Raw genomic sequence first — 27,218 nt, 5'->3', positions numbered from 1 at the left:
AGCCGGTCAAATAAATAAAAGAAAAGGCGGATAGTAGCAAAAAGGACACAGTGCCTGCCCATCAAATAAATTAGGAAAACAATGAGTACTGCCAATTATCACAATCAAATTGTCCGGCCATGTGTTCTCGCGCCTCTTTTTGAGATACATTGATCATGTTCGGCTCTTTCATCCCCAAAAAGACAATTACTGGCTTGTTTTTCTGCAGGGTGCAGCGAAATCATGTTTATCGTTCAACATTGCCTATCCTGAACATTATTTATTTTATAAATGTATCCTCGACATTGCACTTTAGGCGAGAGACTGATGCTTTCAGGTTCAAATAATCAGTTTTATTTGTATCAATTATATCATTCTTTCTTAAAAATTTAGTAAGCAATATAAATTTTCTGCGTTTATTTCACTTCTTGTGACTAGTTTTTAATTAATGTACTTTTATTTATTTTATTTTATTTTGCTTGCTAAACTCTCGACCAAATTGTATTATCATACTTTCTTACATTATACAAGTATCATCAACACGGACGATTTAATCTATGTCACATATTCTGTTTAATCGTCCGCGTATCTTGGTACTGCTCATAGTACTGCTCATTGTTGCGACAAGCTTAATTTCCACGTCCGACCACCACAACTATTGGGGCGCACTCGAAGGATGGACACCCATAGATGCACTTCCTCATAGGCCGCATCGCCCACACCGCCTGCCTGCCAAAGACCGGATGCTGCTCGACCGCATGGCAATTATATTTCCAATTAACGGCAACACAGACATGCAGTTCTACCGTAACACCTGGTTTGGCGAATATCTGTACCCAGTGTGCGATTGGGAGGAGCCCGGATGTGAGATCGTGTGCAACGTGACCTCGACTTATGATACACTGGATGAAAAGACATTTTGCTTTTCGAGGGCCATCAAGTCATATGATGATATTGAGTTTTTCATTAAGCTTGATGACGACTCGTTTGTCGATATGGGGTACGTACTCAAATTACTGAGAAACAACACAGGCTCTGGACGCTCCGTATACATTAGCGACCATACAAGGTTGGAAGATGAGGAAAATCCAGATGTTTTGGACAATGTACTATATGGGAACGGCAAATTCTATATGTTCAACCGCAATCTCGTCAATTGCTTGGATACAGAGCTCAAGTACCACGGTCCGAGGAATGAAGATCTTGTGTTTGGCGGCATGGTTAATTCCGGGTGTGGCGAGCAAAACGTGGATTATATTCAAGAGGACGACAATTTCATCTGGCATAAGCAATACACCAACAAAAACAAGGACATCAACTTGGGATATATTGCAAACCATTAATACTTTTTGTGCTTATTTATACTTGCTAAGTTGGCTTAATCCATTTTCAATATTTATTTTTAATGTTTATTTATTATTTATTCAGAATTTAATATATTTGACAAATAATAAAATTGATTGGCATTGGCACTGGCACTAGAATTGACATTGACATTTAATAAATAAATAAACAATTGTAGAAAATGTCCACCTCAAAAAACAATAGAAAATGTTTACTTCGATAACGCATCATATACAGCATGTGACGAAAACCTGCGCTTCACTAGCTGCGAGTGGCAGGCGATGCGCTCGATAACAGTACTTCCAGATGGCAGTTGCTCGTTGACCTCCCTCAGCAGCAAATCGTTGTCTCGAATAATCGAATTTTGCAAGGTTTTCTGCGCGCTTTCAAAACATTCCCCGTCGTCCTTGGTAGCAGAGACTGTGGATTGGTTGCTTTCGGCCAGCCACAGGCGCATTATCTCATAGTGCTCCCAAATATTCTGCTGCGCCCTTTGCAAATATGACAAACAGCTTTGCTTTAGCTGGTCCCACGCAAACCCTTGAGCAGACGCTAGCCACGCAGGACACTCTGAAGGAGTCCGATTGTTGCTGGACTGCGAGCACGCGCTGTTTCTCGCGTGCTGTGAATCGTCTGAATCTCCAGCGGCAGGAGTCTTCAAGTGTTGATCGCCAAAAATGCTTGTTCGGCGGATCATAGATGTGGTCACTCGATCGTCTTTGTTTATCCATGCCTCGACCTCGCAGAGCAGCTGATGCAGTTGCATACGAGGGCTCACAACGTGTTTCAACGAGAATGCGTACCTGTGGTCCCACTCGTTTCTGCCAAAGGACCCCTGCCTCCCTATGTTAAACGCATCCAATGGAAACATCATGTTTAAGATAGTCAGGCATTGAGCGGCGTCAAAGTTGGTTTCAACTCGAAGCGCTGTCGAGGCATCAGGCTCGTCGTCGTCGCCGCTTGTGTTGCCTGTACAGTCCAAGCATCGTTTGATCTCTCCACTCTGCGCGTATTTCGGGCTGGCAATGGCTTGCAGCACGACGAGCTCCTTCAGCGCCACCAGCACGTTTTCAAATTGCGTTTCGGATGCAATATTGCGCTTTGCAACTTTGTGTCGCCAGCGCTCGGACTGATCAGCTACGGATCTTTGCGGTTGCCTCGTATTGAGCAGCTTCGCAACATAGCTCCTGCGCGCCTTTTCGACGGTTATAAGCGAATATATGGCTGCCGGAATATCTACTGGTTCATGAGAACTTGTAGAATCGCAGTTTTTCGCCTGGTGCCCCAATGCCAAAGCGTCTCGCTTCCGGTTGTCAGGTGATTGCGCAAATGGATCTGTTGGCATCTCGATGTTGCTGCTGCTGTTGCTGCTGTTATTGCTTTCAATGTTGGCGGATATACTAAGGTCGAGCTGTGATATGCGCTGAGAATGCAGAAAAGATTCCCAGGGAAGTTGCGCGCTTGATTCCATGTCCAATTCTGAGAGACCTAAACACATTGGACCAATGTTTTCGAGCGCCCGTCGCAGTTTGTAAAACGACACATACAATGGCTGGCTGTCCCCTGTCGAGCAGAGCGGATCGCGATTTTCCGTCTCCGTGTCGTTCGATGAAAGTGCCGACGATGGGAACGCAGACTTTGAACTGCCGGTGTTGCAGTCGTGAAGAGATAACAGCTCTATAGAAAGCGACAGATGTGTAGAAAGGGGTTGTACAGCTGTATTTAGTCTCATGATTTGGGCTCAACAGAAGAAAATATACTAGCGTGAAGTCAATGTATTTGTAGGCATTTTCCTGTACTTACCATCAACCATTTCGTGGTCGTCCAGGGAGCAGTAAAACTGCGTGGCCCACTCCAAGATCGGGTTTGGCTGAGACATGTTAAATGTGCGGTATATATGCGTGTGGCAGCTTTCCTTATGTGCGACGCTAATGCGTGAATTTGACTTTGAATATGAATGCGGAAGAAAAAAGGCAATAAAGACAAACAAAGAACACGAAAATGCAATGAGAAATTGAAATGCGAGATACAAGTGAAAAATGCAGTAAGAGAAAAAAGAAGTGGGGTCCCCCTATAATAGAATTCACCAGATATTTTCCACCCACACCAACCATTGAAGCAGAGTATGCACACTATTATAAAAGTGTGGCTAAAATCCAACACTTAATTCTAGCTCGCTAAATAATATCCAATGTTGGTCTTTGGGGACAGCAATTATTTGGGTCACGCCCTATTGCCTCTTGTGAGCTGTAGCAACTTGCTGCACTATTTTTACTTTTTTCGTTTTTCAGAATTTGGCTTTGAAAAAAATGGTATGCTCACTTATTGAAAAATTAAAGATTAAAATTAACAAAGTAGATTTGCAACTGGTGCCAGCCAGCCTGCCTGCCATCCAGTACGCCTGCTTGTCATCTTGCTCGCTTATCAACTTGCCTGCTAATTATAATATAAATACAAGCCAAAAAATACAGACTGGTATAATAATTCAAATATATGTGGACAAATTTACTTACCTGACAATGTGCGTGTTGGTAGTCGATTAAAAATGCATTTTCTGAAAAGAAAAAGAGAAGAGATACGCATTTATTTTATGTTTCAGCTTTGTATTTTGGTTGGTTTACTGATCATCAAAAAAAATAGTGATGCCAAAATTAAAATACATCACGTGATAGCACTGGCGGATATAATATTTTTTTGATATTGTACGCACGTTGCGATTTCATGAAATGAGCTTCTTTAGCGTTATTTGTAGTCTCAATAAAATATGTATTTAGTAAACAGTAAAATTGTTTTTGTGCAGCCCAAGGATATGGAAATGGATGTTGAGATCGAGAATCGTGAAACAAGCTCCCATCTGCATGCTGATAGATCAAATAGTTTTCTGGCATATATTACAGCCAGAGTTTGATAAAAAATACAATGACTTGATCTAAACTTTAGCTGCTCTAAGTATTAACAGTAAATGAATCAATGTTTATTTGTTTTTGTGTTTACCACGTAGGAGAACGAATAAAAGGGACGAGATGGAAGATTCCGCGCTATGTTCTCCTTGTGGAGAAATAAACATATTTTGTATATGTCAGTGAAAAAATCGAGGTTATTTAATGAAATAGTGGACAAACCAATATTGTAAAATAATTTTATTGTATAATAATATATATATTATGCACGCATAATTGTTTATAATGGTGTCATTAGAATTTGTTAGAAATGCTTATTAAAAATGTTTAAATTCATAGATCAAATGTAGGATAATAATTATCCATTAAGCAAAATAATAAAATATATTATATAGAATATAATAGGCAAGAGAAAATGTCTGAATCAACATTTCTCTTAACTTTTTAGCAGCTGACTTCTTATATACATTAGTGAAAATATTTTTTTTTGGAATTTCCAGACATTTATTGCAAAATTCTATATTTTTAAGCGGGGGATTTTTAAAAAACCGTTTTTCAGCTTTTTAGCCTAAAATATCAGAAAGTCCAGATTTTTGATGCAGAAAAGTATTTAATGTTTATGTATGACTGGTGCTTTGACTATTGGTTAAGCGTGACGTTTAACAATGTAATTTTATCCATACAATTCCGTCGCAGCCACAACAAACTACCGCTGCTGATTCCGTTGCAGCAGCAGCCACCGCCGTTTCTGTTGCAACCAAAACTGCCGCCGATGCCGTATCTATTATTAACAGTGAACAACAGAGTTGCAACCAGCGGATTTCTATTCACCTACAGTCTGTCGATATAATCCGGTGGATAGGGAAGAAAAAGGGTTGGTCTAAGAGCAAAATTGAGCGCAAAATCAGACAGGGAATACACGATGAGTTGATTACGCAGCAGCAGGAGCAGCAGCAGAATGGTTGGCAGCAGCAGCAGATTGCCGCAACATGCATGAATATAATTCCAGCAGTAGAAAAATCTCGCCAAATTTTATGTAACGGCTTGCTCCAGTGCACAATGGAAAACTGCTTGCAAACCTTCAGGGCCAACGGAACGCGGGCTGAGGATGGCGAAAAAGTGCCATTGGGCAGAGGGAAGTTGAATTGTGACATGGCTGCAGTACTGAACTTTCGCATTATCCTCAGTGCCCTGTTTACAGGCAATCGGCCTCCCTGTTTCTTGCGCAAAAAGCATTGTCAGAGTCGGCTGAAGCCGAGTCTACAGCGACGCCTAAGCCAAAACACAAGACCAAGCATGTGCGCAAGGATCCATCTTCCCCTGCTTCTTCTCTTCAAAAGAAGCAGCGAACTGATTAATATTGTCAACCATAGTGGTCTATTGCCACTAGTTCCTAAACGCTATGGAGGAAGGATGTTGGTTTATAGTATATCTGTAGCCTCATTATTTTCTTATAGTGTAACAGATGGTTTGAAACATTTGAACTTGAAGGCGCTGCTCAACCACAACTGAAGCAATCAATCAATCATAAAAAGCCTCAGCACTAGGCAAACTTGACTCGGTTCTTTCGACTCGAGCCGTGTCAAAAAATAAAATAAAAACGCACTTTACTAGGAAAAGTGACAGTTTCGAAAAAAAGTGAATTCACGCTTTATTTTCTTTACAATTTTGGAATCGTCCCTTTTCTTCGCAGTTCTCATTTTCGCGACAGAGAATAAAACTTTATTTATTTTGATATAAATCGACTTTTTATACTTCCTGTCTCTTTCTGAATTTTACTTAATTTTCTGGTAAGTCACTTTCATGACAATTCGCAAAGCTCATCGTTAGATTCTTGTCATTTTTAATTCCAAAAATAGCCCTGTTCAACTGCTGCTTAACTTCACACTCTGAGGGACACAACACATACCTATTGTCGAATACATCAGTCCACACACACGCTGACGACAAAGATGGCCTTGTTTTGCGCCTTTGACCCGTGAATTCGACACCCTTGTCAAATTACTGCTATATTTTTGGTGATTATGAGGGGGAAGCCCTAAACGCAGGGCTCGGTGCCGAGGACGACGCATTGCATAATCAAGCGTTAATCGCCACCTCATTTAGCGCGGGAGAATGGCAAAATGCGATGCAGTAGTGTCCTTAGGGTGCCTTGTACTGAAAGTCGCTCACAAGCACACATAAAAGCATTGCACACCTGCAAGCTTGCGACACCTGTCGTCTCGTGCCTTCATATGTTGTTTCTTTTCCCCGCCTCTTATTTCTTTACATTTACTGCTTCCCAATCTCACACCCCATTATCGCTGGTTGGGAAAGCGCCCCCTTTTCGCTTTTCGCTTTTCGCACGTCCTGTGCTTTCCCTCACTGGGATAAATGGGAAGAATTGCAGCTTTCAAATATAGAATGGCACGAATAACATGTCTTAGCGCCAAAATATGCTCATTTCTTTTGCATGGTCTCTAAGCAGTTACACCTGTACTTGTTGTTTTTCCAAACAACCTCATTCTTTGTAATGGTTACTGCTGATTATCCCCGAGGTTATATTTGTATGGCCGATGGTGTCCTTTATGACATTGCCTAAATAGCGTGTGCCCCCGTACTATGCTTTTCTTCTTCATTAAATTCTCGCGCAAGCATTTTTCTACAGTTTTTATTGCCGCATTATTCCTTTTTGTTGTATTCAGCGTCTGTTTTTTATACTGCCACACGCATTTTTCTGCCAGCATGACATTTGTTAGGCCGCGGCGTTTATTTGATGTGTTCGAGACGCCCTTCCCGCGCCTCGAGATACACATCTACATTCTTGTGCTGGCAATATCCCTTATATACCTGTTGGCACAACCTAGCGCCAACTACTATGCTTGGTACGCTAAATTCGATACCGTTTTTGATTCATCCAGTAGAAGACCGGTGTCTGAAATCGCAACAGCAGCGGACGCAACGGAAATTAGACTCGACACAACAGCAACAGCACAGCGCACTATTGTCAATCACGGTTATAGAACAAAGTTTGGCAGCCACAACCCCGCCACATCACAAGTAACTTTAGCCGCTAGCATGCAGGGAAACCAGAGTGAGCCGCGCATCAACGATGCTGGGCAAATTGTCACTATCTCGCGCGTGTACGCCGATGCCAACGCCAAGATGCCCAATGCGTACTGGGACTACGAAAACCTGGAGGTCGAGTGGGGAAGCCAGGAGAGCTATGAGATCATCCGCAAGATCGGGCGCGGCAAGTACTCCGAGGTATTTGAGGGAATCAACGTGGCCAATGACCAGTCGTGTGTGATCAAGGTGCTGAAGCCCGTCAAGAAGAAGAAGATCAAGCGCGAGATCCAAATTATGCAGAACTTGTCCGGCGGCACCAACATTATCCAGCTGTACGACGTGGTCCGGGATCAGCACTCGAAGACGCCATCGTTGATTTCGGAGTACGTGAACAATACGGACTTTAAGGTCCTGTATCCCATGTTTACCGACTTTGATGTGCGCTACTATATCTACGAGCTGTTGAAGGCGCTGGACTTTGCACACTCGCGCGGCATCATGCACCGCGATGTCAAGCCGCACAACGTGATGATTGACCACGAGAAGCGCACGCTGCGTCTGATTGACTGGGGGCTTGCTGAGTTCTACCACCCGGGCACGGACTACAACGTGCGGGTGGCGTCGCGGTACTTTAAGGGGCCCGAGCTGCTGGTCGACTACATGCCCTACGACTACTCTCTTGATATGTGGAGCCTGGGTTGCATGTTTGGCAGCATGATTTTCCGCAAGGAGCCGTTCTTCCATGGCCACGACAACTACGACCAGTTGGTGAAGATCGCCAAGGTCCTGGGCACGGACGATCTGTTGGCGTATCTGAAGAAGTACAATATCGAGCTAGACACCCACTACAACAAGATTATGGGTGCGTACCCGCGGAAGAGCTGGCACAAGTTTGTCACGATCGAGAACCAGCGCTTTGTGTCGCCCGAGGCGATCGACTTCCTCGACCGGCTACTGCGCTATGACCATATGGAGCGCCTAACGGCCAAGGAGGCCATGTCCCACCCGTATTTCGACCCAGTCAGACAGAAGGCCGAGGAAAGCATCGCACAGTGATATATACAAACGTACTGTAGAGAAAAAAGTTGATACGATTTTTCTATTTTTTTATTATCTAAATTTTACATTGCCTCGGAGCAAAATATCAAACCGACTTGTTTGTTCATTGGTGTTGGCAATTCAACACGCAATTGCACACGGCTGACCTTTTGTCGTATTTCTCATTTCACCGGCGCATGCGCTTTTTGAACCGCTGCAGCACAATGTCGTCTGTCGCTTTTGACGAGCGCTCTGATGAATCGTGCATTCTCTTGTACCGACCAGCGCCATGCCCGTGGCCCGTCATCTCGGCCTCCGCGTCCTTAAGTCTGCTGCCACCGCGAGGATTGGCATCCAAATCCTTACTCCCAGCGACCCTGCGCGAGCCCCTATGCCCTTCGTCCTTCTTTGATATCTGCGAGACAACACGATCGGTCTCTATAATATTTCTGATTTTTGAATCCCTTCCTAAATCAACCTCCTGAATGGATGTCAGCATCTTGGCGGCCATGGCGACATTGCCCTCGGCCACGGGCTTTTGGTTAACAGCCTGCAAATGCTCGGGCAACCTGTAAATGTCATCCGCCTCCACTGCCGCCTCGTCTGCTTCGGGGTCATCCGTCCCTCGGTGTCTTTTCATCTCCTTCTCGATAAATGCCATCATATGCGTGTTGGCGTCCAGCTTGTTCGTCTGTAGTGTGAAGGCGCCGCTCAGAGATCGCCCCGTGGCTGCGGTGGTGACATCTTGAAATGAAGGCTCCTGTGGCTGGCTCTTGTGACGTGTGCCTTTGGAGAGCGTTTCTATGTCGATTCCGCGTTTTATCTGCCGGCGGAACTTTTGGTATTCAAGAAGGTCTGCGAGCTCCACCTTTTTGGTCGTTGAATCGGTATCTGTTTCTGCCGCTGGTGTTGTCTCTGGAGTCTCATCCCAGTCAGCTAGGCTTTTTGTAGAAGTGCGCAAGTTCCTTGGGCGTTTAGGTGGCATGCTTTTTTTGTGATGCAGATGAATTGATAGTCAAGTTAGCGTGTACAGTTTATATTGTATATTGTATATTTTTTTAACGCAAAATAAAAATATTTTGCGGTCGTGATTTATCCATGTGTGCAAAGACTTATGGTAAACCCACGGAAAAAAGCGGTGGTAAAACAGATTGATTGAAGATATCATTGTGCCGCAGACTAAACCAAGTACTTTTTTCAGTAATAAATGGCCCCAGACCAACAAATAATTGAACCGCTCAATTTAATGACACACTGCAGCTTGGATAGCAACTGTCAATATTGCTCAGCTTGGTTAGCAAACTAGATACCGTCAAAAAACTATTTTTTTACAAATATAAAAGCATCCTTGGTTGCTTAGTCGCACCCCAGTTGCGTGACTGGTACCAAACTTTCTGTTAATGGATTATTGCCATGAAATGCTGGCTCCAGCCCACTTGTGCAATGTGACCATAGGTATAGTTAGTTTGCACAATGTGCGTATCAAAGGGTCATTTCAATAATATTCAAAACAAGTCAAAAACAAGGGTAAAACTAGGGGGATAGAAATGGTAAAAAATGAGTGGAAAAAAGATGAATGTAAATGCGCATTAAGATTTCCTCAGGCTGAATGCTTTCAGCCATCCAGCCAGCCAAAGACAGTTTAGATTTTCTCGTCGTGCTGTGTGCACAGCTTGCAGTTAGTGCGCCAAAATCGGGTTGTTCCTGCTGTTGTGGTCCATGCGGCCCACATTCGAAGAAACGTCTGCATCACGCCCATGGTAAGACCTGTAATTAATGCTGGTAACTGTGCTCATAGGCGAATCAGAATTTATCCAAATTAGCGGTGTGTTCCCCATCACAGGGCCAGGCGGACGCCTTGCAAACGACTGTGTCAAAGAATTGGCCCAACTTTCATAGACCGCGTCAGAGTGTTCCATGGATTCGGCCAGGCACCTGTTGAAAGCCTCCGTCTGTGCCATATACTCAGCCTCAGTGTGCTTGCTGCGCTGCATTGTGCCCCGGTACTTCAGCTCGCGAGTGGCCCAGTCAACAAGAGCATGTGTCGGCTCATCCAATCGCTGTGCAATAATGTTGTGGTTCCTCATACCCCTCTTGCACATATCATTGCTGTGCAGCTGCTGGTTGGCCTTGGACAGCATGCGTTTTAGAGACATAACGATAATTGTGGAGCTGCGGTCCCTCTCATTATGCGCAGCCAGTATCCCGCCAATATTGCTGCTGAAATCGGCAAGCTCAGCCTCCAAATCTTTGTTGACCTTTGCCGCCCTCGAAATTCAGCGCTCAAGTTATGAAATGCGTGTCTGGCTCTAGTTGAGTAAAGAATTGGTGTCGTTTAGTTTAGTCTCCAAAGCTTTGCTGGCATTTGCTGCTATCTGAATGTGGCTCTCAAGGCTCAAATCTACCTTTGACTCTGATTGTGCAAAGAATTCACATCTTGGAATTAAGCGCGCAAATCTGCGTTTTTGTTTTTCACGCGCGTGTTGTCTGCCTCTACCTTGGCCAACTGGGCGTTGATACCAGCAAATGTCCCCGAAATCAGCACAAGCGTCCTCGAGCGGCTTGCAAAGGGTATCGGCAATATCGCTGGCGGCAGCAACCTCAGCCTGGATGGGTCTGAGTTTGCCCTCGAGTTTTTCGCTCTTTTTTTAACCATTGTTGCGTGGGCGTAAGCAATTGAGCACTACCTGTAGTACAAATCAACCTCTCTCTGGGATTCCGAATCCGCGTTGTTTAGCTTCTCCATCAAAAGAGTGGGGTTGGCTTTGGCGACACCCAACTGTGCCCAGAGGTTTTTATTCCCAGCTCTGACGTCCTTAGCAGTCGTGGTGGCTGCTGCAATTTCGGCCCTAAGCTTCTCGTTCTGGGCGCAATATGCACTGTTATCGGCAGTAGCTGTTTCCAACTGCATGCAAAGCGCCTTAATCTCGTGGTGCATCTGCTTCATCTGGTCGTCAGATGCAGCGCTAGCAGAAGTAGAGCTGGCGGTGACGGCAGTAGTGCTGGTTGCAGTTACAGACTGGTAGCGGAATGCATTAAGCCCAGGAGGCAGCTGGAGAAGCTTTATGTTCTCGAGTCTTGCCATAGACAAGCTTTCCATCAACACGCTTATTGTTTTGGCGGAAACCTCACAATGTTCCTCACATCTGTGGCGCATGTTGGCGGAATCCATTGCCCTGCGTCGAGTATTGGCGTTTTTTTGCTACAGCGTCGGTCTTTTTGCGCAGCTCTGAACACAGGTTGCTGATAGTCAACTTTGCTTCTGCGCAGGATGAGCAGAGGGAGCAAGATGGCTTAAATTTAGGAAGGTCCAGAGAGTAACCGCTCGTGCTGGTAGAGGAAAAGGAAGAAGAGTCGTTTATTTTTATACGAGAAAGCTAAATGGATATAACAAATTGGAATTGAATAGAGGTGGCGAATTTCAAATTGTGTTTGTGCTAATTTTAATATGATGGTGAAAGCGATGGTGACGGTGATAGTGAAAACTAATTGCGAAAGTAAATTCAAAAAAGTTGAAAGAAAAGAGTTAAAGTAAACAAGACTGAACGACTGCCGCCTTATTTATTTTATTTTTAAAGGAGCGACGCCACTAATTCTCTTGGGCCAAAAAAATACACGCGCAAGTGCCTATTTGGCTTGAGTCGCTTGATTTGCAAAATCTTTTGATCGCCCAATTTATTTCCTATTTGGACTAGCTTGTTTTGGCTTAGCTTTTTTATTCGCAATGATTATCAAGACCTGCATGCTTATAATTATATTTTTCTAACACCTACATGTAGTCTTTTTGAGCTCAGATCACTTGCCTTTGTAAGTAGCCATTTATTGGCGCTTAAATCTAGAAATGCCCTGGATAACCACCAAATAGCATAGGCCTGTACATTGTCAGGCTTATCCGTGAATGGTACACAATTGAATTGGACAAACAAATATACTCTCATTTCAACACTACCACAATATGATACTGTACCATCCGGTTTATTTCTGTCTCATAAAGCAATACAAAGAGATATCATCATCTTATTTGAATGCTCAATACTCGTATTATTAGTCAGTACCAGTCAAATCATCAATAGCCAATGGGTACACTGGCAATTAAGTAACAAAAATGCGGCCAATATGTCTGAACAACAATCATGTTTAAATAGCTAATTAAAGAAAATACATATCAAAATGGCCAAATAACCTCTCAACTAAACATATGTTATGGACAAAAACTTTGCCGAAGTGTCCAAGTGACAAACCAGTGGTAAAGTAAAGACAGTATAAATTCCCCCACAGGGACACTGTCAGCCATTTGTTAAGCACCAGGGGCATCCCTATTTCTCCCCCACAAATGCGGACCAAAAACAAGGATGCCATAGTGTCGCACCATAGATAATTTATGAATTGTACAGATAATAAAATTATTTATGCGCTTGTAAATGGTATATTCCTCATCTCAGCACTACATCATACAAGTTCTTTGATTTGATTTTGGCTAAAACCAGTGGTTGAGCGATCTCCTTGATTCTAGCATCTACATATGAAGCGCTGTCGTTTTACCCGCATGCCTGGATACGCGTGTCTATGCTTAAAATAAATAGCAACTGCAAACCAAGCAAATCAGTATTTACAAGTGAGCTAAGCCACCAATTACGCGTGGGCTGATTTTAAAATCAAATCATTAATAGCCCAAAAAGTCTGCATCCCGTATACATATAAGAAAATTTAAAAAGGTTTAGCAAAAAAATAAGTATTTTTCTCGCCCACTGTCTTCTTTCCTCTCTCTTTCTCTCTCTTTCTCTTTTTTATTTTTTATCAAGAGTATTTTCTTTTAATGGTTATGTTCTTTAGCATTACACTGCACTTTGCAAAGTTTACTCTACTTACCCCCTTGAATATCCTTATTTATCTAAAAAAACCCTTCGAATTCGAGAAATTTCGTTTTATTTTTAGTTTTATTATCGAAGATGGTTGTAAAACTGGTCTCTGATATTGGCAAGTTACGCTTCTACCTCAGCCTGACACCGACTATTCTGGCCATCGAGGGCGTTCGCTGGGTTTTCACCCATAATACCGCGACCAAGCCGGTGGTTGCCGCCACTCACACTCCCAGGGAATGCAAGCCTGTCAGCAGCACTGGCACCAAGAAAGCAAACAAGAAAAATATCCAGCAGCTGGAGATGGGCCCCGCAAACATAACTGGAAAGTATGAGGAGATTCGCACCGATTACGGCGCAGCAATTCAGCAGCATGAGCAGATCCGTGCAAACGACCAGATGAAAATCCAGCAACTCAATCAGGACCTCACGCACGCCAATCCTGAGAACAAAGAGACCTGCACTCGCGCACTCGTATCTGAAGTTATACGTGCCATGGACAAGGCGCGGTTTGAGCAGACCAGTGCCAACGACTAGGCGACAATCCAGCAACTCAAGCAGGACCTCGCGCACGCCAATGCCGCCAACGAGGAGACCCGCACTCGCACAGCCGAATCTGAGGCTGCACGGGCCAAAGACAAGGCAAAGATTGAGCAACTTGAGCAGCATATTTGGCATACCAACGTTGATGATAATACATTGATTGAGCGTCGTCAGTGGGACTACATGTACGCAATAATTGCGCATGAGCACCACCGCGCTGACGATTGGGAGATGTTTGAGCAGGAACATGAGGACAATTGGGTAATGTTTAAGCAGGCCAGCGATGCTGACTGGGCAATGTTCGAGCAGGTTAAGCAGGATTTCGGGCGTAAAAATGCCACGAACAAGCAGGTCCACGCCAACCACTGTGCAAAGATCCAGCAGCTTGAGTAAGACCTTGCGCATGCAAACGCTATAAACGAGGAGACCTGCAAGTGCGAAGCCGAATTCGAGACCACAAGCGCTAAGGACAAGGCAACGATCCACCAGCTTGAGCAGAACCTGGCATACGCAACTGCTGCAAACAACCAGACTCGTACTCGCGCAGCGAAATTGAAGGTCGTAGGCGCCAACAATAACGCAATGATCCAGCAGGTTAACCAGGCCCGCATCGATGCTGAGACCGCGCATGCCCCCAAATACGACAAGGCGATGGACGAGATATCGGGCCTACGCCGCGAGCTAGCTGAGAAAAACACCTGCGTTGGCAGCCTTATGGACTGATTGCATCCTTGCAGAGAATAAGGTGGCTGCCCTGCAAGTTCAACCGAAGAAGGCTGAAAAAAGATAACTACCGAGCACACAACTAACATGCATATGCTTGGCATTATTCGCAAGGCTGGGCATGATCTGGATGTGACTCGATAGGATGCTGAGACGGAGCACCAACTTGCTCTTGAGATGGCTAAGTGCGGCTGCTGTACCCCGGATAGCCAAATCTAAGGCAAGCGGGATGCTTGCTTCAAGGCATGCACATGATCACCCACCCGATTGAAAATATTGGCTCTGTACTATAGCTACTTCCGTGGTTGGCACATCCCGGCCAACGCGGTTCTGAGCTGGCAGAACCAGCCCAGCATCATTTTATTTCTTCGTTTCTTTATTTTATTTCTATCTTTTGCACTAGGTTTGTTTATTTTAATGTCAATATTTACATCTATTCAGCTCATCGTGTATAGTAGATAGAACTGTCAGCTATAGATCATTGCTGCTTGTAAATGACCTGTTGGCTGCTGATATCATGAGCAATGGTAGTGGCGCCTATTACCAGTCGAAAGAGCAGGAAATTGGTATATAAAACAATTACATTTTGCCACTCATCTGTCGTCGCTTATCGCTCTTTTTATTATTATATTTTCTATTTATTTTACATGCCCCTCAGCACCCTTTAGCTGGTAAGTCCTTGGCCCTCTGTTATTTCGTAAACAACCATCTCGCGCCACCCGCACATCCCCACGCTAATGGGGACTCTCAAGCGTCATAGCAGTATCAGAGGCCCATTCATCCTAGAAGGGCTCCGGTATCTGCTAACACATATATTGCCTTGTAATTCAAACAATAAAAATCAAACAAACTTGACCTCTTCCTCCTCGCTGGCACTGGCACTGCTGGCACTGTTCGCCGGCACCACCGCCGAAGGGCTAATTCCGACCCTGCGCTCCTTGCATCCGTATGCGGTCGGCTTGAGCTCAACAAAGATAGATCTGGGGAAAGCCAAAGTGGGGATCAGCGAATTTGGCAGCCCCTCAGGTGCAAAATAGGCATAAATACACCTAAGCGCAGACTCTGGGGCAATAATAAGTATATCGTCCTGCTCCCTCTCTAGCTCCAAAATAACTGGCTCCAAGCGCACGGAAATATCATGGTAGGATTCGGCCAATGAATACCGATGGTGGTAAGGATCGAGCAAATACGCCTGATACTCCTCGGGGAACCTAGCCTTGACCTCCTCCAAGGACATATTTTCGCAGACCCCCGGGTTCAACCCCTTCAGCAGCATCCGACGCCTGACGCGCACATGCTCGTGGGCTGCAAAGTACTCTGCAGTTTGGTAGCTCTTCACATGCGTTGACGTCCACACTTTCAGCGTGCGCCGCGACATATCCACGCCAGTCTTCGCCAAGGTCTCCTCGTTGCGCTTGCGGATCCGGCGCAAAATAGCCTCCTGCAGATTATGCGCATACAGATGGCCGGCCTCCGACAATGGCGCATCCGCCTTATACGATCCCTCATTGATCGACTCCCCGCTGCGTGCCAGGTAAATAGTGCGGTCTGAAATATGCAGATTCATCAGATAAAACACCACGCGTGACTGCAAATACCCGCGAATATTGTTCACTTCAAAGTGCTCCGCCACATTATACAGCTTGATGTAGCTCAAGTCCTTGTCCTCCACTGTCTCGTAGTACGGGACCATTCGCGCAATCCGCTCCTTAAAGTCCACCACAGCTGAATCGGCATCCAACGTGACATAGTCTGGCGACGATATCTTAACCTTGCGAATATTCTCCTCGACAATCGCCTCGTTCTCGCAAATATACTCTACAAACAACGGTCTAATCTTGCTCAGTTCAAAATGACGGTAGATCCGCCGACGCCTCTCCGCCTGCAAATTAGACGCATCAAAGATAGCCAGTTGGCCGCCACCAACGGTCAAGTACGTGACAATATCTTGGATGCATAGATCTTCGGCGCGCATGCGTGCGTCGGCCATTTCGGCATTGCCCAGGTCGAAGTAGTCTGGGGAAATTTCCGTGCCGTAGAGTCGGCGCCGATATTGGCCCATGTGGTAGGACTTGGACTTGACCCCGAGCCAGTTCATGTAGCGGATCAGTGAGCGAGATCCGTGGGTTTTGCCGCGCGCCGGAAGCCCCACGTTGATGATGACGATGGACCCGGCATGGAAGAGCTGGCCGGTCTCGGTCTTGTAAAGCTGAGCAGCCATGGATAAAAAACTAAAAAAATTGTGGAAATAAGTGCAAATTAGATTGGCGAAAAAATGCAAAGTGAAAAAGGGGGGATGAATTTGTCTTTTGGAAAGGGGGGATGCCAATACGGAGAATTTTTCTCTCATCAAATCTCGACTAACGACAACGACGATGGCGATGATGATGATGTTTCAGTCATGTGACAGTTTCATGAAATCGATCTAGGCGTTTGATTTGGCAGGCAGGCCCACTTATTACATCACGTGTAAGAGCACAGAATCCTGGGGGTGGCTTTTTTCCACTCTCTTATCAGTTGCTAGAACGCGTAGGAAGAGAAAAAAGGCAGAACAATTTTTTCTGGCGTGAAACGCGTGTATTTTCTCACATTCTCTTTTTCCGCTTGCTTGGTTGCTCATTTTTTTGCTTAACGCGTTTTGGGTGTTGTGATTTCCAAAAGCCATTCTTCGTACACACGCTCATTTTTTCTCTCACTCCACACTGTCATTTCCGTATTTTCAATTTCTTTCAATTTCTTTCCGCTTATTTTCAATTTAATTTTTCTTGAAGAAAAAAGCTTTTTTTTGCGATATGACACCAGCAGAAATACCAGAGCCAGCGGCCGCAGCACCAGCATTAGCACCATCGGTCGTGGCAGACACACAGGAGGCCGAGTGGAAGCACCAGGCTCTGCACAACAGGACAATACTAGGCCAGGCGGACGGCACGCTGACGATTGGCCGCAGCGGCACCTGCTCGCTCCAAATTGGACGCAAAGCAACCACGATCTCACGACTGCACGCACGCCTAACACACGAACACGAAACCTACACTCTTTATATTCTCGGCACCAACGGCGTCCGCATCAACGGTACCCTGCACATGGCCGGATCCCACGCGGCACTGCGCTCCGGCGATGACCTGAACTTTGTTGGGATCCGGTTTAGGTTCCGCGAACCCACTGTGGCAACGGCAGCTGTGGTGGAGCCAGAGGAGGAGTGGTGGCCGGAGCCCGTGCGCAAGAGATTGGGCGCCGAGGACGAGTGGCTGGATGCGGGCAAGCGCGCGCGGGTGGCTTTTGGGGATTCCACAGATACGGTTGTTGGTGGTGGGTCGGAGATTGGACACACAGAGGCGGTGTTTGCCAGGCATATTATCGAGGGCCTGCCCCCCTCCAGCCCCCCGCCCATGCCAGTCTTTGACGAGAGCGACTGCGAGAGCCTGGTTGGCGAGCCGCTCCCCGATGTGGCGGATGTGGTGACAGAAGCAGCAAAGCCCACCAAGCAGCAGCTGTCGCCGGCGGCAGCAGCAGCAGCAGCAGCAGTGGTCGGCTCCAAGGACACCGTTGGCAGCGCCCGGCCGCGGCCGCGCGCCAACAAGCCAGCCAACAGACCGGCCAGCAAGCGTGCCGACGACGACATGATGGCGTCCCTGCGCGAGCTCCTGGGCATCGTCGACCCCAGCGAGAGCCTAGCCAACTCCATCGACAGCGAAACCGAGAACTTACTCACTTCACCACCAACCGACCCACTCCCACTCCCCACGGGCGTCTCCCTCGTCGACCTGCTTGTGCAAACCATGGTGTTCTCCGCGCGTACCTCACACACCATCAGCGATCTTCTTCGCGACATTGGCCACGCGGACTCATCGGGTTCCGACGCTGCTTCGCTGTGGCGCCACCATATTACGCGCACGCTGTTCACTGTCAAGTGCTTTGGTCGTGTGGAGCGCCGTGTTAAGGATGCTTCGGATCGCCGCGCGGAGGACAAGTGGTACTATGAGGCCGCTCGCGATGAGTGTGAGGAGAGGAGTGCAAATTTTGGCGGTCTTGTGAGGACCGCCAGGAGGTGCACGCTGCGCGATACCCAGTACTTCTTTAAGCAGGTGCCCAAGCTGCCATCGTTCCGGTACAAGTGAAACGGATTTTAATCGATCTTGGTTTGTGTTTTGATACGATCTGCTTTTTCCTTCTTTTTTTTCCTTTCCCAACTAAATCGATTCTGCCTGGATGAGGGGGGAGGCGAGTGAGAAAAAAAGAAAAAGAAAAGGGTTTAGGAAAACCAAGGATGAAAAAATTATGCGGTTTTTTTGCTTTATTTTCCAAACTGCTTTTGAGCGTCTGATCGCAATTTTTGTTATTTCGCTCAAACGACTTAACTTTTTTTATGTACTTTTTCTCTTAAACTTTTAAACAATGCTAAAAAAAAATATTTGTTTCCCAGAAAAAAGGGTGGCGCGTTGAGTACATGCCTACGGGCCTCGTCCTCCTGCCAAACAATCCCGAAGAAAAAAAGCACAGCCAAAACTCCAAATTAACTTGATCGCTTCTTGGAACATCATACGTTTGGATTGGATTGGATTGGATTGGGGGAAGTGGCTGGTCCCAAATTCTCAATCACAACAATAAAATCAACTTAGCCAGAGCTTCCGGAGTAGGGGGTTTGCTTTATCAATATGCGCACATACATGATGTATATGCTGCTAGCGAGAGAAAGAGGAGAGAGAGAGGGAGCGATTACGCTGAGCAAGTTAGAACGGCCCCCATTGTATAAAAACTCTGCAGTTTACTTCCTCGGCCCAAAAAATACTTTCTTCTTTTCTCTCTCGAGTAAATATCATACCTATTCAAGTTCACTCTTTTTTTTTAAAAAGCAGCCAGTCACCAAAGTAATTTCCTTTTATATAGCCTTTTATCCCTTTTCTCTTCATTAACCATGGGTCTTCTCGATATTGTTCCGGCCGGCGTCATCACCGGCGACAACGTCAAAAAGCTGTTCGACTATTGCCAGGAGCACAAATTCGCCATCCCTGCCATCAACTGCACATCCTCCTCGACCGTCAACGCCGCACTGGAGGCCGCGCGCGACCAAAAGACGCCCCTGATCATCCAGTTCTCCAACGGCGGCGCAGCCTTCTACGCGGGCAAGGGTATCTCCAACAAGGACCAGCACGCATCCATCCTGGGTGCCATTGCCGGCGCCTACCATGTGCGTGCCGTGGCCAAGCACTACGGCATCCCCGTGGTTGTGCACTCCGACCATTGCGCGCGCGAGCTCCTGCCCTGGCTCGACGGCATGATGGAGGCCAACGAGGCCTACTTCAAGACGCACAACGAGCCTCTGTTCTCGTCCCACATGATTGACCTTTCGGCTGATCCCAAGGAGGAGAACATTAGCATTACAAAGAAGTACTTTGAGCGGTGCGCACCCATGAAGCTGTGGCTCGAGATGGAGATTGGTATCACTGGTGGCGAGGAGGATGGTGTCAACAACGAGTCGGCCGACAAGGATGCCCTGTACACGCCCTCGGAGGACGTCTACGAGGTGTACCAGGCCCTGTCGCCCATCGCCCCCTACTTCTCCATTGCCGCTGCTTTCGGCAACGTCCATGGTGTCTACAAGCCCGGAAACGTCGTCCTCAGGCCTGAGCTGCTCGAGCAGCACCAGAAGTTTGTCAAGGACAAGATCAACTCCAACAAGGAGCATCCCTTGTACCTGGTCTTCCACGGCGGCTCCGGCTCGACCCCTGACGAGATCAAGACTGCCGTCACCAACGGCGTTGTCAAGATGAACGTCGACACTGACACTCAGTTCGCCTACCTGGCTGGTGTCCGTGACTTTGTCCTCGAGCACAAGGACAGGCTCATGCAGCAGGTCGGTGACCTTAGCAAGGGCGACCACGACGAGACCCCCAACAAGAAGTACTACGACCCGCGTAACTGGATCCGCCACGGCGAGCAGACCATGTACAAGCGTGTCCAGCAGGCCAACTCTGACCTCGGCAACGTCAACGTTCTCTAAGCAATTTGATTTTTTCAGTGTATCTTTTGTTTATTTTTCACTTCATCTATATATTTTTCCTCCTTGTTCACTTTTTTTTATCGTTACTATTGTCTATTTTGGTGGCTGAGGCCGAGGCTGCTTTGCAAAAAAAATGTTGCCGCAGAGATAAAGAAAAATGGAAGACGTGATGGGATAATGTGATGACCGCATGCACGCACACACGCATAGATCGCGAGCGTGAGAACGCAAAGTTTATTGTTTTGGGCTTGTGAGAAAAGATAAACACAAAATTAAAATACGAGGGCGCGCACGGGCCTGTTTTTTTTTGACTGCGTTATCACACGCCTCGCCGCATGCATTCCCACATTCTCGCATTCTGTTTTTTTTTGGCATTCCACAGTGCTCAAGTCCGCCTTCTCCCGATCCGGTCCGGTCCGGTCCGATTATTTTAGTTCATTCCTTGCCAAACGTACAGATGCAATATCTATTCAACACATACAAAACAAAAAATGAATAAGTCTATCGTCCAAAACTGACACGACCAAACATCCATCGCACTGGTCCGGGTGCCCTATCCACCAAAGCGCCCTCCCCCCATACACACCTCAGGGGAAACGCCGCAGTATACGCCAGCACACCCAAATACACCAACACCGTAGCCACCAATGCCACATACATCCCCGGCGATCTCAGCGGAATAACACTCGCCACCATATATGCATTAAGTGCACAGATCGCCAACGTCAATACCACCGCCGCCACCCGCGCCACCCTCCCAAACACAAACTCTTTCCCTACAATCCCCGCATGCGCCTGGAACTTCAACAACGGAATAATAGTGAAGGAAAGAACCACTGCCTGAATGACATTGATGATTTCGCTCAGCATATCCATATGGCTGCTGGCCAGAACGGCAACGAGAAGTGCGGGAATAAGGGATATCGACCGTGTGACGAGAACCCGCTGCCACGGTTTAATCCGCATATCCCAAAATCCCTCCGTCACATACTGCCCACTCAAAGTCCCCGACATCGTCGTCGACTGTCCTATGGCGAGCAACCCGATTGCGTAAATATACTTTGAACCGGACCCAAGCACACTCGACAGCACCGAAGCGCCATCCGCCAAACTAGCCACATACTGGGTATTCCCCTGCATCCGCAGAACCTCAAATGCCTTGCAGAATACCACCACCACAGACATATTGATCAAGTACGCGTACCCGAGACTAATTGATGTTTCAATCCGGAAATACCGCATAGCCTCGCGAACTGCACCCTCCCTCGAGACCTCACGCCTATCCAATTTGCGACTCCCGACGAGCGCCGAATGCAAATATAGATTGTGAGGCATCAGCACACACCCAATGATACCCACAGCCTGGACTACAGCGCCCTTGGGAATCCGCGGGATAAACATTCCCTTGATGACCTCGCGCGCATCTGGCTTGATCATGAACATTTCAACCCAGAAACACACCGCCAACACAGTGACCAGCAGCCCAAAGACCAGCTCCATGACGCGCACGCCAAATCTCTGAATATATAGAAATAAAAAAGAATCCACCGCCGTTATCACTACCCCAGCCCAAATCGGCAACCCCGTTAGGATCTGTAACGCTGTGGCTGTACCAATAACCTCCTGAATGTCCGCCCCGATAATTGCCAGCTCGCTAATCACCCAGAACATAACCGCAAACACCAAGGGGTATTGTGCCTTGATATGCTGCGCCAAGTGTCTCCCCGTGATAACCCCCAGACGCGCTGCCAGGCACTGCACGAAAATGCAAATAATATGCGCAAGCAGCAAAAGCCAGAGCAGTTTGTACCCGGAAGTGTCTGCCTGCGAAATGTCACTTTCAATATTGCCCGGGTCCAAAAGCGCTTGGCTGACGAGTAAGCCGGGTCCGATAAACTGCCAAAGTTTTTTTATGGAGAATTTACCGCTTTTATCACTGTTGTACTCTATCTTTATGTGTTGGTAGTGCTCTTGGAATGCATCCGTGAGGGTGTCGTCTTGGCTCGACCGGGTTCCGGAAATTGAGGGAGAAGAAGCTGTGAGGGATGTGCTGATTTTGCGGTGGGTTGGTTTGCTAGGGTTCTGTTTGATCAGTGTGTCCATTTCGATGTACTCACTAATGGGCGTTATTTCGCTCTGCCATTCTTCTGTCCGCCGTGGGTTGCTAGGTGTCAGTGCTGCTGATGTTACTGATGCTGATACTGGTGTATCATCTGAGGTGTCGTGTTTTTTCATCGGAACGCTTTTCCACATTTGTCCGAATGTACAAAATAATAATGAGGAATTAAGGAATGAAAAAGTGTAAAAATACAAAAATAAAGAAAAAAGTTCGGGTGAGCAAAAAAAATTTTATTTGTTTGTTCGCAAAAGTTCCAGAGATTGAAAAGAATGTGACGTTTTGCATTATTCTATGTGGATTGAGTCTTCAAACATTTTCTTATCCTCACTCACTCACATCCCCCCCACACACACACACACAAAACGCATTGGTTTTTTCTTTCGGCCTTTCCGAAAATAATGCCAAAATAATTCCTTTTCTGAGTAGAATGAACAGAAAGATCGAGTCAACTTGATAATCAGGTTAGAAATAAAAAACACAAACCTCAATGCGCACAATATATGCGTCAAAGTTTAAACATACAGCTGGTCTCGTTTTATTTTATTTTTGACCATATGAATAGAATATTTTTAATATATTGAAATTTTATAATATTGATAACGTCCATTTGTTATTGTTATATTAAAAGTTTAAACAAGAATAATTCAAATGTTGCACGCATTGTACAATATAGTCAAATTGTATGGGAAAAATTGATTTTGGCTGAGTGATCTGTGTGCCATGCATATTTTTTTTTAAAAAAAAAAAAGAAGGGACAATTTTACATACGAACAGCTCATTTTCCTTCTTTGTTTTGCTTTTTTAACTTTTTTTTTGTATATCCAACAATATTTGCTTTTTCAAATTTCTCATTTGAAATGTCGGCCCAGCCGGTACAAGTGACAGAGGAGCTCATTTTAGCCAAGCTCATGGAAGTGGTCGACCAGTTCACCGAGTTGCAGGAACAAATTGGCACGCTTCATGGACAAATTGGCTCACTACATGGACAAATTGACTTGCTTCAGGAACAAATTGGAAAGCTTCAAGATACTATCACCACTTTGACCAATGCCAACACCACATTAACAGAAAAGCTCAGCGCAGCGACAATAAACACGCCTGACACGCTGCCTTTACAAATGTCTCGGGTAGAGCAGCGTTTGGAAGATATGAATGCTCGGCTCTTACCCGCTAGCCAAAGACGCAATCCTACCAAGGCCCGTAACACGGGCCGCGCCCGCATCAACGGCTCGCTGTTGAATTGTTAAACCAATGTTTTTAATCAATAACGAAAATGTAATAATCCTTTTAATTAATTTAACTCCAACACGCAATGACCCTTATATTTCGCTCGCAAAAACATTGATTGGTTGATCGTTGTATTTGAATCGTCCAAAATTGAGTACCTAGAACTTGAAAACCTGCTGGGAAGTGAAGCCGAGCTCCTTAAAGATACCGTTAACCTCGCCCTGGCTAAAGTCGGGTGCCTTGGGTCCGCTAATGGCCTTCATCATGGGCGGAGGGCCGCACACACTGACAAGAACATCGCTGCGGTCAGCAGACGGCAGGTACTTCTGCACGAGCTCCTTGGTGATGTAGCCCACCTCGCCCTTCCAGCCATCCGATGCCTTGTCAATAACATAGTGCACCTTGAACTGCTCAGGGTACTTCTTGGCATAGCCGTCCAGAGTCGAGCGCAGAACAATGTCCTCTTCGGACTTGTTGGCAAACATTAAGGTCAGCTTGGTGTTGTCCGTGGGGTCCTCCAGCACATGCTGGATGAGCTGCAGCATGGGTGTGATTCCCGAGCCGCCGGCAATCATGCCTACCTCCTTCAGAGCTCCAGCCTTGTACGGGTACTTGGGAATCGGGCCCTTAATCTCCAGCTCATCCCCGGGCTTCAGCGAGTGAATGTGCGACGACATCTTGCCCTCCGGGTACCGCTTCACAACAAGGTCAAAGTAACCGCGCGCGTCCTGTGGTGACACCGGTGTGTACGGGCGGATGGTGGGCTTCTCGTCACTGCCAATCTTCGCCTTCACAACAATGCACGATGTAATGTCCAGGCCAAGCACTTGGTTGGGACCCAGCTCAAAGCGGTAGTGGCCTGTGTCGTGGTTAATTGGCGTGCTCTCCTTCAGCTTAAACGCAATAAACTTCTTCGGGTCGAGCGCAGCCGTGAGGGGCTCGTTGCTGGCCGCTGGCGCAGCACCCTGGCTGTCCTTGGAGCGGGTGTAGTAGTAGCCTATTTGTATAGAGTGGTTGTTTGTGGATTTTTTAATTAGTGGTATCTGTGGTATATGGCTACATTCTCCCGAGGCAGGCAAAGAAACAAGATCAAAGCAATTGCCATTGCCATTGCGTGTCCATGTGCTGCTTGCGCGCAGTGGAAACCTACCTCCGGCGAGAACGGCGCCAGTGGCGAGCGAGGCCCAGAGAATACCGCTTCCGCTCTTACCGCCTGCGGGCGCAGTGCTGTATGCACGAGAGAGCTAAACTTGTAGGAAAAAAGAATGTCAAATTTTGCGAATTAATTTAGTGACATCCGTAGTGTTTTGGCAAAAAAACAATTTGGTCTTTGGTGAGTAGCAACGCTGGCGAATCAATAGCACATCCGCTTGAATATTGACTGCCGCTTTTAGTCTTTCTTTTTTATGTTTCGTACCTGACGAGGAATGGTGTTGCGAAGCGAAGCAAACATTTTTACTTGAATTTTCGAAATTATTAAAGCAAAAAATATAAATAAAAAAATCAGAGACAAGAGATAAAAAAGAGAGGATCAAACTCAGTTCTCGATTTCAAATCAGAAATACTAAATCCAAAAAAGCCCGAGTAACATTTTTTTCTTGCTTTCTCCACATTCTGGCTGAAGTAAAAAGCATAAAATTTTAGTATTACATTTTCTCTTGTGACCGCGCTATATGCGGTCATTGGGAGGATACTCCATGAACGCCACTGGGTACATCATTGTTATCAACAAGGAAGCATTCGAATTCAGTAACTGGCATTATTAGCCGCACCAAATGCGCTTCAACTTGCTGTATTTACACGTGACATTAAGTCATAAGATGGCGCACTGCGACTGACAAATATCTTGTACGATGTTGACGATAGCAGAAATGTCAATCGCGGCGGCTTCCAAAAAAATACATTACCTCTTTTTCACTACGACATCCCACTCTATTCTTTTCCTTCAGACGTTAAATAACAATGGGCAAAAGATCGAGCGACAAACCGGGCCAGTCTTCATCCCAGCAAAAGCGTGCTAAGCGCTTCCAGCCGATGACTGACCGGTTCAAGAACTCGCAGAGCGTTTTCGAGATTTCGCCTGGAATGAAGGGTATTTTTGCCACCTGCAACCGCCACAAGGAGAAGAAGAGTGCCCATGAGACTATTGATCTCCTGGAGGAGTACGCGAGCAAGCTGTACCCGGGCATCGAGGACGAAATCATGAACGATGGCGAGGAAGACGAAGATGCTGATGCTGATGAGAAACCCGATGCCCCCAAGGTTGACATCGAAGACGAAATCGCGCGCGAAGTCGCCGGTATGAAGTCTAAGTGGAAGCCCAAGCTCTTCCGCTACTACAACACGATGATCGACTGCCTCATTTTCATCAAGTGCCACAGGAAGATCGACCCCGGAAAACTGGTGCAGTTCATTTTTGATGACCTGACCAAGACCATGCAGCGCAAGACCAGGTTTACTGGCCGTATTGTTCCGGCTCAGGTTACAACCACCTCGAAGCTCGATGCAATTGTGAAGGGTGCCACGGAAGTGGCTAGCGAGCTGCTTGCCGAAGACGCCGAGCCATCGACGTTTGCCCTGGTTGTCAACATCCGCTACTGCGATGCTCTCAAGCGCGACGACGTGATTCCCGCCGTGGCCGCTCCGCTGGACGCCAAGCACAAGGTTGACCTGAAGAATGCAAAGTATACCATTGTCATTGAGGCGTTCAAGAGCATGTGCATCATTGGACTTGTCGAAGATTTTAATGCCCGCAGACGCCTGAACCTGCAGACTTTGTTTGACGAGCCTGAGGCCAAGAAGACTGAATCTAAAGTTGAAGAGACCGTTGCAGAGACTGCCGTAGAGGTCGCCTCAGAATCTGCCGCGGAGGCTGTTGCAGAGACTGTTTCTGAAGAGCCCAAGGACGCCGTTGCTGCCATCGCAAAGGCTGAAAACTGAGTTTATTTTTTAAACCCTTTGTCATCATCTCCAAAATAAAGAGTACAATGAAAAAGCATGCGCAACCAGGAGCACTGCATTTTAACATATTGTCTCTTCACGTCACGCGCTTTTCTTCAGTGTTGTGGAGATGAATGCCAAAAGAAGTGGTTGTATTGTCCATACCCTTACTTTTGTTTACCCGAGAATGTAAAATGTTCATAAGCACGCGTGGGGATGAAATTCGGGATGTATGGGGGAATTGGGGCAGATGAAGGCGCATGGGGAAATTGAAAGTGCACACGAAGCAGGCGTGTCATTATAAATTGCGGGCTGGCATATTGGTGCTCTGGTATACAATATGCTTGATAAATAGCCACACAAAAACTCCAAACTTTAGAGTGCTAACCTATTCAAGTGCGTCTTTTGACCGTGTGTGGAAAAATAAAATTCAGCAAGAAAACGGAAATTGCAGTAGCAATGCTTGCCAAAAATATTTTTATGGACTCTACACTCCA

General features: G+C 46.4%; 14 protein-coding genes across 14 annotated transcripts; 7 read left to right on the top strand and 7 right to left on the bottom strand.

Annotated features, from left to right (window-relative positions):
- Positions 1-737: 737 nt before the first annotated feature.
- Positions 738-1,322, top strand: BX661DRAFT_169534 (uncharacterized protein; the record flags this gene model as incomplete). Its single annotated transcript, XM_051533531.1, has 1 exon — positions 738-1,322. The coding sequence occupies one exon, from the start codon at positions 738-740 to the stop codon at positions 1,320-1,322; it is 585 nt and encodes a 194-aa protein (XP_051393398.1).
- Positions 1,323-1,422: 100 nt separating this feature from the next.
- Positions 1,423-3,527, bottom strand: BX661DRAFT_178949 (uncharacterized protein). The gene is given in 3 exon segments (XM_051535061.1): positions 1,423-3,000; positions 3,127-3,394; positions 3,411-3,527. The coding sequence occupies 3 exon segments, from the start codon at positions 3,435-3,437 to the stop codon at positions 1,535-1,537; spliced, it is 1,761 nt and encodes a 586-aa protein (XP_051393397.1). The 5' UTR covers positions 3,438-3,527; the 3' UTR covers positions 1,423-1,534.
- A 3,753-nt stretch (positions 3,528-7,280) lies between these two features.
- BX661DRAFT_193285 (casein kinase II subunit alpha) lies at positions 7,281-8,327 on the top strand (the record flags this gene model as incomplete). The annotated part of the gene is made up of 1 exon (XM_051537770.1): positions 7,281-8,327. One exon carries the CDS (start codon positions 7,281-7,283, stop codon positions 8,325-8,327), a length of 1,047 nt encoding a protein of 348 aa, XP_051393396.1.
- Positions 8,328-8,429: 102 nt separating this feature from the next.
- On the bottom strand, positions 8,430-9,345 carry BX661DRAFT_178945 (hepatocellular carcinoma-associated antigen 59-domain-containing protein). The gene has a single exon (XM_051535060.1). It carries the CDS (start codon positions 9,292-9,294, stop codon positions 8,497-8,499), a length of 798 nt encoding a protein of 265 aa, XP_051393395.1. The 5' UTR covers positions 9,295-9,345; the 3' UTR covers positions 8,430-8,496.
- Positions 9,346-9,877: 532 nt separating this feature from the next.
- Positions 9,878-10,208, top strand: BX661DRAFT_178944 (uncharacterized protein; the record flags this gene model as incomplete). The annotated part of the gene is made up of 2 exons (XM_051535059.1): positions 9,878-10,069; positions 10,108-10,208. Exons 1-2 carry the CDS (start codon positions 9,919-9,921, stop codon positions 10,206-10,208), a joined length of 252 nt encoding a protein of 83 aa, XP_051393394.1. The 5' UTR covers positions 9,878-9,918.
- A 784-nt stretch (positions 10,209-10,992) lies between these two features.
- BX661DRAFT_169530 (uncharacterized protein) lies at positions 10,993-11,466 on the bottom strand (the record flags this gene model as incomplete). Its single annotated transcript, XM_051533530.1, has 1 exon — positions 10,993-11,466. One exon carries the CDS (start codon positions 11,464-11,466, stop codon positions 10,993-10,995), a length of 474 nt encoding a protein of 157 aa, XP_051393393.1.
- A 1,665-nt stretch (positions 11,467-13,131) lies between these two features.
- BX661DRAFT_178941 (uncharacterized protein) lies at positions 13,132-13,919 on the bottom strand. The gene has a single exon (XM_051535058.1). The coding sequence runs from the start codon at positions 13,913-13,915 to the stop codon at positions 13,292-13,294; it is 624 nt and encodes a 207-aa protein (XP_051393392.1). The 5' UTR covers positions 13,916-13,919; the 3' UTR covers positions 13,132-13,291.
- A 922-nt stretch (positions 13,920-14,841) lies between these two features.
- On the bottom strand, positions 14,842-16,738 carry BX661DRAFT_178940 (6-phosphofructo-2-kinase-domain-containing protein). Its single transcript, XM_051535057.1, has one exon. It carries the CDS (start codon positions 16,653-16,655, stop codon positions 15,276-15,278), a length of 1,380 nt encoding a protein of 459 aa, XP_051393391.1. The 5' UTR covers positions 16,656-16,738; the 3' UTR covers positions 14,842-15,275.
- Positions 16,739-17,107: 369 nt separating this feature from the next.
- BX661DRAFT_81031 (uncharacterized protein) lies at positions 17,108-18,951 on the top strand. Its single transcript, XM_051539490.1, has 2 exons — positions 17,108-17,724; positions 18,157-18,951. The coding sequence occupies exons 1-2, from the start codon at positions 17,227-17,229 to the stop codon at positions 18,550-18,552; spliced, it is 894 nt and encodes a 297-aa protein (XP_051393390.1). The 5' UTR covers positions 17,108-17,226; the 3' UTR covers positions 18,553-18,951.
- A 274-nt stretch (positions 18,952-19,225) lies between these two features.
- Positions 19,226-20,548, top strand: BX661DRAFT_178937 (fructose-bisphosphate aldolase). Its single transcript, XM_051535056.1, has one exon. It carries the CDS (start codon positions 19,350-19,352, stop codon positions 20,433-20,435), a length of 1,086 nt encoding a protein of 361 aa, XP_051393389.1. The 5' UTR covers positions 19,226-19,349; the 3' UTR covers positions 20,436-20,548.
- A 218-nt stretch (positions 20,549-20,766) lies between these two features.
- Positions 20,767-23,081, bottom strand: BX661DRAFT_178935 (natural resistance-associated macrophage protein-domain-containing protein). The gene has a single exon (XM_051535055.1). It carries the CDS (start codon positions 22,686-22,688, stop codon positions 20,937-20,939), a length of 1,752 nt encoding a protein of 583 aa, XP_051393388.1. The 5' UTR covers positions 22,689-23,081; the 3' UTR covers positions 20,767-20,936.
- Positions 23,082-23,349: 268 nt separating this feature from the next.
- BX661DRAFT_178934 (uncharacterized protein) lies at positions 23,350-23,837 on the top strand. The gene has a single exon (XM_051535054.1). It carries the CDS (start codon positions 23,412-23,414, stop codon positions 23,799-23,801), a length of 390 nt encoding a protein of 129 aa, XP_051393387.1. The 5' UTR covers positions 23,350-23,411; the 3' UTR covers positions 23,802-23,837.
- BX661DRAFT_178933 (uncharacterized protein) lies at positions 23,838-25,294 on the bottom strand. The gene is made up of 3 exons (XM_051535053.1): positions 25,199-25,294; positions 24,932-25,025; positions 23,838-24,778 (listed from the first exon to the last, which is right to left on the bottom strand). The coding sequence occupies exons 1-3, from the start codon at positions 25,232-25,234 to the stop codon at positions 23,940-23,942; spliced, it is 969 nt and encodes a 322-aa protein (XP_051393386.1). The 5' UTR covers positions 25,235-25,294; the 3' UTR covers positions 23,838-23,939.
- A 374-nt stretch (positions 25,295-25,668) lies between these two features.
- BX661DRAFT_178931 (uncharacterized protein) lies at positions 25,669-27,047 on the top strand. The gene has a single exon (XM_051535052.1). It carries the CDS (start codon positions 25,744-25,746, stop codon positions 26,719-26,721), a length of 978 nt encoding a protein of 325 aa, XP_051393385.1. The 5' UTR covers positions 25,669-25,743; the 3' UTR covers positions 26,722-27,047.
- The last annotated feature ends 171 nt before the right edge of the window (positions 27,048-27,218 follow it).

Source organism: Kickxella alabastrina, assembly GCF_025024165.1.
Source record: "Kickxella alabastrina strain RSA 675 chromosome Unknown BX661scaffold_5, whole genome shotgun sequence".
Classification (NCBI taxonomy): domain Eukaryota; kingdom Fungi; phylum Kickxellomycota; class Kickxellomycetes; order Kickxellales; family Kickxellaceae; genus Kickxella; species Kickxella alabastrina.
This window is presented reverse-complemented; position numbering and strand designations above follow the sequence as displayed.

Coding starts and splice junctions, on each gene's coding strand:
- BX661DRAFT_178931 (XM_051535052.1), top strand. CDS start 25,744: ATGGGCAAAAGATCGAGCGACAAACCGGGCCAGTCTTCATCCCAGCAA.
- BX661DRAFT_178940 (XM_051535057.1), bottom strand. CDS start 16,655: ATGGCTGCTCAGCTTTACAAGACCGAGACCGGCCAGCTCTTCCATGCC.
- BX661DRAFT_178935 (XM_051535055.1), bottom strand. CDS start 22,688: ATGTGGAAAAGCGTTCCGATGAAAAAACACGACACCTCAGATGATACA.
- BX661DRAFT_178933 (XM_051535053.1), bottom strand. CDS start 25,234: ATGTTTGCTTCGCTTCGCAACACCATTCCTCGTCAG. Junction 25,026..25,198: donor GCAACACCATTCCTCGTCAG/GTACGAAACATA, acceptor CTACAAGTTTAG/CTCTCTCGTGCATACAGCAC. Junction 24,779..24,931: donor TGGCGCCGTTCTCGCCGGAG/GTAGGTTTCCAC, acceptor CTATACAAATAG/GCTACTACTACACCCGCTCC.
- BX661DRAFT_178945 (XM_051535060.1), bottom strand. CDS start 9,294: ATGCCACCTAAACGCCCAAGGAACTTGCGCACTTCTACAAAAAGCCTA.
- BX661DRAFT_178941 (XM_051535058.1), bottom strand. CDS start 13,915: ATGCGCAATTATTGCGTACATGTAGTCCCACTGACGACGCTCAATCAA.
- BX661DRAFT_178934 (XM_051535054.1), top strand. CDS start 23,412: ATGTCGGCCCAGCCGGTACAAGTGACAGAGGAGCTCATTTTAGCCAAG.
- BX661DRAFT_178937 (XM_051535056.1), top strand. CDS start 19,350: ATGGGTCTTCTCGATATTGTTCCGGCCGGCGTCATCACCGGCGACAAC.
- BX661DRAFT_81031 (XM_051539490.1), top strand. CDS start 17,227: ATGACACCAGCAGAAATACCAGAGCCAGCGGCCGCAGCACCAGCATTA. Junction 17,725..18,156: donor GGGTGGCTTTTGGGGATTCC/ACAGATACGGTT, acceptor ACTTCACCACCA/ACCGACCCACTCCCACTCCC.
- BX661DRAFT_178949 (XM_051535061.1), bottom strand. CDS start 3,437: ATGGTTGGTGTGGGTGGAAAATATCTG. Junction 3,001..3,126: donor CGACCACGAAATGGTTGATG/GTAAGTACAGGA, acceptor CGCTTTCTATAG/AGCTGTTATCTCTTCACGAC.